General features: G+C 45.7%; 1 protein-coding gene across 1 annotated transcript in view; it reads left to right on the top strand.

The window, feature by feature from the left end:
* The first annotated feature begins 575 nt into the window (after positions 1-575).
* The window catches only part of ALMS1 (ALMS1 centrosome and basal body associated protein), a 78,451-nt gene continuing 69,919 nt past the window's right edge, over positions 576-9,107 (top strand). Inside the window, exon 1 of the mRNA XM_083756158.1 lies at positions 576-814. Coding sequence (XP_083612284.1) covers positions 623-814 — 192 coding nt within the window. The 5' untranslated portion in view covers positions 576-622. The remainder of the gene's footprint in view (positions 815-9,107) is intronic.

The raw sequence follows: 9,107 nt of genomic DNA, 5'->3' as shown, positions 1-9,107 counted from the left end.
TTGATATTTCTTCTGGCGATCTTAATTCCGGCTTGGGATTCATCCAGTTCAGCCTTTCGCATGATGAATTCTGCATATAACTATTTAAAACTTTTTTTTTTTAATCCCTCCTGTCATTCCTGGCAGATGGACTAGATGACCTCTGGGGCGCCCTCCAAATCTAGGACTATTGAGAAATTCATGGAGGAGGAAATATGTTATCCAGGATTATGAACTGTGGGGGCTGAGCCTCCATGTTCAGAGGCAGTCAGCTGGCTAGTAGGGAATGTTGTCATCCGGGTCTTTCAGAGTCTCCTCGCCCCCCCCCCCCCCACTTTCCCGCCTGAGAGCGCGCACGGCCACGCAGCTGGAGTCTCCGCCCTCTTTCGCGAAGCCCCTCGCCCAATGGGAGCGAGGCACGCTCGGAACCGTCCAGCCCATTGGCTCCTGGACCTAGGACGGACGTTCAGCCCTTTTGCCCGCCCCGTCGCTTGCGCGCGCACCTTCGCTTTCTCTCCAACGGCTCCCTCCTTCGCTCGCGCCGGCGTCGGGCGGGAGGAAGCCCCGCCCCCGCCCCCTCCCGCCCTCCTTAGAGCGAGTCCCTAACAACGAGCGAGCGGGAAGAGAGCGGCCCCGCGGGCGCATGCGCACGCGCGCTTCTCCTCGACTCGGGAGGCTCGCTCGGGAGCGGGAGGGAGAAAAGAGGGCGGGGGGCGCTGAAAGGGGCGGAGCTTTAAGCCAACACCCCCCCCCTGTTGCCGTTACTAGCGCCCCCGGCTCCCTTCAACTCCCCACAGCCATGGAGGGGCCTGAGGAGGAGGAAGGCCAAGTTCCCGTGAGTATGAGGGGGTGGGGGGCTTTAATATGGGGTGAGGGGATTTAATTGGGGGTGGGGTTTAATTGGGGGTGAGGGGATTTAATTGAAGGCGTGGGGGCTTTAATTGGGGGTGGGGCTTTAATTGGAGGGGTGGGGGATTTAATTGGGGTGAGGGGATTTAATTGGGGGTGAGGGGCTTTAATTGGAGGTGTGGGTGGTTTAATTGGGGGTGGGGGAGTTTAATTGGGGGTGAGGGGATTTAATTGGAGGTGTGGGGGCTTTAATTGGGGTGGGGGTTTTAATTGGAGGCGTAGGGGCTTTAATTGGGGTGGCGGAATTTAATTGGGGGTGAGGGGCTTTAATGTGGCTGGGGAAACCCAGCCAGATTAATATAACATTATTATTATTATTATTATTATTATTATTATTATTATTATTACCAATATTACCATTATTATTATTATTATTATTATGGAGGTGAGGGAGCTTTAATGGGGGCTTTAATTGGGGGTGGGGCTTTAATTAGGGGGAGAGGCCTTTCAGTTGGGGGGCTTCTTTTAAGGGCATTTCACTGCCCCCCTTCCTTTCATAATAATGTGGGGGGATTTTTGTGCTTGCATGTGTGGAAATGCATCAGAAAGGGAAATCCTATCCCCCCATATTTAAAACAAAAAGTTCTAAATGATGTGTCGGTGTCTGCACACACTTTGAACTTGCAGACCCCCCCAAATGTGTTTCCCATGGTGCTAGTCCACAGTGTGGAGCAAGGAGCATCTTGTCCGCCAGTCCGCCCCCCGCAAATCTCCACCTCTCTTGGTTTATATCAGAGCTTTCCAAACTTTTCATGTCGGTGACACACTTTTTAGACATGCGTCATTTCGCGACACAGTAATTCAGTTTTACTAGCAAACCGGAGGTTTAGCTAACTCCTTATGAGAGCTTTCGCTTGACACAGCTAACCGTTGCAGCTGACACACTAAGGTGTCGCGACACACAGTTTGGAAAGCTCTGATTTATAAGGGTGGTTTTATCTTGGGTTTATAACCTTTTATGCAAACTGTCTGATACCTACAATAAGTTGGCTGCTGTTTTTGTTACACAGGTTTGTGACTTTAGATATGGCACATTTCCTTCACCTGGGATTCAGTGTAGGAGTTTCCATTAATACAGTGCATTTGCATGCCCTTGGTTAGATTTGTTAAAAGTTAAGTTTGCTTTTAATAAGTCTTTCCGCTGGTAACATCCAATCATACCAAAATTATCTTATATCAGTGATAAATTAATCTTGGGATTTGTATTTAATCATTAAGAATAGGTTCTTCTTGTAGCTCTATAGGAATGTTGTTTTGCGTGGCGAGTTCCCGCCTCCCCCCAGTAGGAATAAAGAGACAGGACACAATTATTTAAGGTTAATGGGCTAAAATTGGCCACAACTTTATTGGTTACAGGTAAGAGTGGTATTGGCTTAGGCATTGGTCCTATCAGACTATCCTTCTTCAGCCTGTTTGCTTGAAAACCGGGAAAGGGTTAACACCAGCAGAGGGAGCCCTGCTGATGAACATCAACTAGGTACTCCCCCGGGTCACCGACCGGGGGGCGCGCTTTAGGTCCTGGCCTCCATAGGCTTCGGACGAGGTAACGCCCCCCCCCCCGGAATCTTTTACCGGACTACCCTTCAACATTTGGGGGAGGTGATGGCGTTCCTCCCCCCCCCAACACATCTACATAACAATACCCCTACCAATGCCTAACCGCCAAAACCAAGGAGTTGTGATGATTTGCTACGAGGTAGGAGAAAAACCAAATGGCCAGTGCCAATTTGCCAAGTGGAAAAAATTCCTACCAGCCCTTTAACAGTGACCAACCGAAGTCCATAGCAAGGTCAGAAGGGAAACCTTAAAGGGCGGGCGGGTGGGAAACCACAACAGCTGCGCGGACCAAAGAGGGAGATCCCTGGGCCGCGAGGCCTGAGAATTCCCCGGATCGCGTGGGGCTGGAAACCAGCCTCTGTGTGCGTGTTGGGGGCGTGAGCACACGACCCCACCTCCTCCTGATGTCGGAAGTGGCTTAACAGAAGAGGGGCAGCCAAACTGAAGGCCCTGCTTTGAGTTGCTGCAGAGTGGGCTTCTGATATTTTGGGGACTTAAGGGAGAATCTGTCCTGCGGAATTTAATGTGGTGTAGTGGTTAAGAGCGGTAGACTCGTAATCTGGTGAACCGGGTTCGCATCCCCGCTCCTCCACATGCAGCTGCTGGGTAACCTTGGGCTAGTCACACTTCTCTGAAGTCTCTCAGCCCCACTCACCTCACAGAGTGTTTGTTGGGGGGGGGGAGAGGAGAATGTTAGCCGCTTTGAGACTCCTTAGGGTAGTGATAAAGCGGGATATCAAATCCAAACACTATCATGTATGAAGGATAAGTTGGTCTCTGAAGTAATGTAGTCCTGAGCTGCATAGGGCCTTATATCTTCTTGCCAAAATCTCATAATTGGCCTCGCTGCAGATTGGCGACAATGCAAGTAGTTATGCTGCCTTCAGGCATCCTGGGTTTTGATCTCTGCACCAACGGCAGCCCGTCGACCATCCTCAAGGGTAGCCCCACATACAGCCCATTGCAGTAATCCGAATTAGCATTGTTGCTTTCATAATTGAAGGAAAGACACTAGGAGTTTAGCAGGGGAAGTGGGATTAGCAAGTAAACTGCTTACAGTGTGCCTGAGTGAAGTTTATTTTATTATTTGCTATAATTGTTCTCCAGTGAAAATTCCCAGGGCATTTTATAACGGAGAGGAGAACAGAAATGTAGGAAGGGAATCACTTGCCCTTTTTCAAAAGCAAGGCATGTCAGCTGTGACCTACTTTTGAGGTCTTGTTGAGCAGATACTTTCCTTGTAAATAAATATGTACTGTTTTTATTATGCTGTGAATTTTCAGACCTGCATATGGGCCTGTGTGTTTTCAAAAAATAATATGAAAATTAGTTTTATTTTACACTGGCCACATTCGGAAGTAACAGTTCTCCCTTCCTGCCCAGCAAACCATGGAGCAGCTGGCTTAGAATTGTACTTGTAGCTTTTTAGAAACAAACCACATGTTGCTGGTTTGGGTGTAATGTTAAGTTGGCCACTCCTTGGTTTGTCCCTATGCTAGGAGGAAGGAGGTGTGAAGTATCACCTGGAACTGTGATGGTGTAAAGTTTTCAGATCTGTTTCCCACTGCTTTGTGGATGCCTGTGACTTTAATTCCTGGAAGTCAAAATATGTATTTGTCTAGGCTAGGAGGATCCTCTAAACCAGGGTTTCCCAAACTTGGGTCTCCAGCTGTTTTTGAACTACAATTCCCATCATCCCCTACCACTGCTCCTACCAGCTGGGGAATCATGGGAGTTGTAGTCCAAAAACAGCTGGAGACCCAGTTTTGGGAAACCCTGTTCTAAACCATGGAGAACCATCATGAACTAGTATTATGGATGTGTGAGCGCTGTTGTGGCATACAGCACAGTGGTGCCCCGCAAGACGAATGCCTCGCAAGACGGAAAACCCGCTAGACGAAAGGGTTTTCCGTTTTGGAGGTGCTTCGCAAAATGAATTTCCTATGGGCTTGCTTTGCAAGACGAAAATGTCTTGCGAGTTCCTGCGGGGTTTTTTTCCTTCCCCCCCCCTTTTTCCCAAGCCGCTAAGCCGCTTATCAGCTGATCCGCTAAGCCGCTAAGCCGCTTAACAGCTGATCCGCTAAGCTGCTTATCAGCTGATCCGCTAAGCCGCTTATCAGCTGATCCGCTAAGCCCGCTAAGCCACTAATAGCGTTAATCCGCTAATCCGCTAATGGGCTTGCTTCGCAAGCCGAAAAAACTGCAAGACGAAGAGACTCGCGGAACGGATTCTTTTCGTCTTGCGAGGCACCACTGTACTTTTAGTGGCATTCTAGTGGGAGGGTAGAGTGGATGCAGCCTTTTGCCCCATGTGTTTGTGGAGTAGCTGTGGATGGTTGTCACCTAACTTACTCATGCTTGAGCGAAAACATTGCTTCTACAGGCATCCTGGTTTGAGCATGTTTGTTCTGAAGCAAGTCCCTACTGAAGTCCAATTAGACATGTTTATGTTTGGGGTGTAAATTAGTATCTTCAGCTGTCGATGTTCGCAGCCGTTCTTGATTTTTTTTATTAAGCATAACATGTAATTATTAGAGCCTAAGAGAGGCTTGATATTCACTGCCAGTTTTCAAGCATAGAAAATCAATTCGGACTCTAGTGAACCTAGAGATGAGTGATACATCCTTCAAATTGAAATAATACAAATTCCTGCTATTTGTACCTGGGGTGGGTTACTTCCTATATGTGAGCCAAATCAAGACCCTTTTAAATTGCATCTCTTGCAGTTAATTCATAGTTTTAATCAAATAAATAGTGAGATTTATATTTTTTCCCAACCCGTCTCTACTCTCTAGGGTATATCATTAGTTTTGTACTTCTTAGAGAGACTAGAAGGAGACTAGAGTGTCTGTCTTCCTTCCACTTATCTCTGTCTAGATCCTGTTGAATAAGCAGGGTTGACCTGTGAGTGTTGCTGAAATAGTATGCAAGCTTTAATGCTATATAGAAGACTTCACCGGGCTGAAAGAACTTTTTTATTCTCAGCTAATAAAATTGTTGGCAAGACAGGCAGGAGCGATGCCCACCATTTTACCTGCTTGAAATGAGATTTTTGGGAATTTTTTCCTTTAAAATATAAAGCGCTATAGAAATGAAATTAATAAAGATAATGCCAAGGTGCTTAAACATTCCATTGTGCCATTTGGCGATTAGCTTATATATCTGTTTCTAACACTGTGTTCTGCTGTGCTGGTACAACCCTCCCTTCAACTCCTGTGCGGCAGACAATGCAAGTACTGAGTTCTGGGAAACCTGAATAATTCCTGGCATATTGCACAACTCCTTTGGTTAAGCAGCTAGAGCGAATACTTTATTTTTCTTGGCAACCAGGTTTTGTGACCTGTCAAAATATCCCAGTCAGGAACTGATCAGTGGAGGTGCTCATCGCACAGCATGCGTCCTTTGCTGACTGTTTCCACTCCAATTAGGAGATAGCTAATTCTGAGGGGACAGGTGTATTGTGCCACCCCAGTGGCACACTTTTTGGATTATGCCACAGATGATAACCTCTGCTGGTTGTATGGCATTGGCTGCATTCAGACCTCATTATAAACTGTTGTTTATTGTAATGGGAGCAAGGCTAGACACGCTGCAGGAATCCAGAAGCTTTTGCTTCCAGTTACAATTAGCTACAGTTTAGTGTTGTTTCAAACCCTCTGTAAGATTGTTGGTTCTTCTGAATCTCCATGCATGAAAGTTCGCAGGTAGCTGCGGTGTTAAAGCCTGTTTTTGGTTGTGTATGATGTCAAGTTTAGAGCATCAAAGTCATTTCCCCCTCTGAAATTTAGTTTTGAGCTGTTCTCTAGGGCTGGGCAATGCCTGGTTTCCAGCATTGCAATACTGTATAACACCAGCTAAACATTGTTATATACTGATACAGTATATCACAATGTTTGTAATAAGGGTGGAACTGTGTACGTAGAGGCATAGGGATATGGGTGGCGCTGTGGTCTAAACCAGAGAGCCTAGGGCTTGCTGATTGCAAGGTTGGCAGTTCGAATCCCCGCGACGGGGTGAGCTCCCATTGTTCAGTCCCTGCTCCTGCCCACCTAGCAGTTCGAAAGCACACCTGTGCAAGTAGATAAATAGGTACCACTCCAGAGGGAAGGTAAACGGCATTTCCGTACCCAAAGTCTTCAAAAAGAACAAGGGGAGTGAACAAGCCAACATGCACCTTTTCTTTCCCTAGCATGCATGTTTCCTTCCTTTATTCATGGCATGGAATTTTCTGAATGTTTGTGGCTGTAAAACTATTGGGAATTTCTCATCCTCCTCTTGGTTGTCTCCTGTATAACAAATTCTACTTTTAACGCTGAGCTGTTACATGCAAAAGGTCCCAGGCATCTCTCCAGGTAGGACTGGGAAGGCTTCTTTCCCGAAACCTTGGAGAGACGCTGATAGTTGGTGTCAAGAATACTGAGCTAGATGGACCACTGGCTTGATCTGTATGAGACAGCTTCCTAGGTTCCTTATTTATTTTCTCTCAGCACTGTGTTTACTGCTTGAATGATCCATTTCTTTAGGGACAGCATTTCTCTAGGGACAATATACATGGGTCTTAACATTTATTCCAGTTTAGGTTGATGGTTTCACATCTTAACTGTTTACAGTAGACTCTAGCCTGGTTATCTATTATTTGCCTAGCCTGAAATCATTGGTTGTTCTTTTAGTTTTCTTAAATACAGCAGGTACTTGAGAGTTTTTCTGCCTTGCACATTGATCGATAAAGCTGTGATGAAATGAGCTTAGTTCATAGCTGTCAGTGTCTACCCCCCCCCCCAAATATATATTTTAGTGAAAGGAACTAATTCTTGCACTTTCAAAATCTGACAAGGTTTTCTTCCCTTAGCTTAATTACATGCACATCCCTGGAGAGGGATTATTCCAGTTTCATTAATTTGAAGTTATAAGTCTATTTGTTCCTGTTTGTTTTTTCTGGCTGCTACCAAAGTAAATATTTTTTTAGAGTTTCTGCACCCAATGGTGTAACTTCTTGTATATTTGTATTCCTTCTACATTTCTCTTTCATTTTCTCATCCCTCCCCACTTTCTTTGGCAACTAGTCATATGAATGTATTGTTGCTGTCAGCTTCTTCCAGTTACTAATGTGGCAGTTTTTGAGCCTCTAGTTAATTAACTTTCTTTTGAGATATGAAATATTCTATTTGGTGTTCATTACTGGCATCCATTCCTTCAGACACCTCCAAAGAATTATTGTTAATACTTAATCTGTGTGCTTGCAGTGTGTAACCATACAGATTTGAATTATAATATCTTCATTCATGATGGTAGCATATGACTTGTGTATATATCGCTCCCCAGGGTTTTACTGTAGTTCTGTTCTAAATGTATTTGTTGTATTTGTGTTTTTAAGCGCTTCTAACTATCTTATGTGTGTAGAAAGCAATTAATAAGTGAATTCTTGTAATAAAAGGAGGAAAGCAGCCTGAATGAATAGGAGGCTCTTTGGGATCAACTAGCAACGTTTGTGTATTTGCTTCGGCATGGAGGCTTCCCCTCAGTCTGTATCAGGATATAACATGATGTGATAATTTGTGAAAGTTGTCAGGGTGAGGCAGACAACCGAATCTCACAAAGGTCTCAGTCTTTATGACAGCAGTATAGCTGAGGCTTAGACAGGGCTTGGCTTCCCCCACCTGGCAGTTGGGGGGTGGGGGGGAGGCCTTGCCGTGTTGGTGCTTGCTGGGTCTTCATTCCTGTGCCGAGATATTTGAAATATCTCACTGCTCTTGTGTGCCCCAGGCCCCATTCATTCTCCTGACAAGGACGGTTACAGCTACGGTAAGTCCTGAATTCTCTATATACTGCTTGGCTCTGAAGTGAAGGCATCCCTCCCCCCAATGCCGTGGATCTGTTGGGTGAGTTAAATTCATATACAGTGGTACCTCGGGTTAAGTACTTAATTCGTTCCGGAGGTCCGTTCTTAACCTGAAACTGTTCTTAACCTTAAGCACCACTTTAGCTAATGGGGCCTCCTGCTGCCGCCACACCACCGGAGCACGATTTCTGTTCTCATCCTGAAGCAAAGTTCTTAACCCGAGGTACTATTTCTGGGATAGCAGAGTCTGTAACCTGAAACGTATGTAACCCGAGGCGTATGTAACCCGAGGTACCACTGTAAAGTACTCAGCATTAGATGCTGGCGAAGGGAAGCCTAGTCTCCTGTTTTGGAATTTAAAAGGATCTCATCTTCTATCTGGTTGCCAGATCTCTCTTATAGGGTTTACAGTATGCATCAATCAGTTTGGCATATGGTGCTCAAGGATATGATGGGATGCTGGTGAAAAGAAGCAGGAGGCAAAGCAGGCTGTGTGAGGAGCAAATATTGTAAAGGACCCTTCCAATCACAGTTAGTAGATCCTTTCATAGAAATTGGATGTCCCATTTTTTAAACAGGTAGCAGTCCTTTCCTAACTGTCACGGTCTCCGTCCCTCCCGTTTCACCATTGCTGTCGCTGTTTCTTGAACTCTCTTCCTTTTTGCGGTGCTGCCATAGTATCGAAAGAACTCTTTGCCATCACAGCTCGCTTGTCTGGTAATAGCTGGTAGACAGACAGGTGCTAGTTTGCTTGGTTTCTATGGCAGGCCTACATTGGCCCACAGGCCAGAGGTCTTTTAGTATGGACAGGTCTTTTAGTATG

The sequence above is a fragment of the Podarcis gaigeae genome (assembly GCF_964106915.1).
Source record: "Podarcis gaigeae genome assembly, chromosome: 9".
Taxonomy (NCBI): Eukaryota; Metazoa; Chordata; class Lepidosauria; order Squamata; family Lacertidae; genus Podarcis; species Podarcis gaigeae.
Note: the sequence above shows the minus strand (reverse complement) of the source record. Positions and strands in the feature narration are given on the sequence as shown.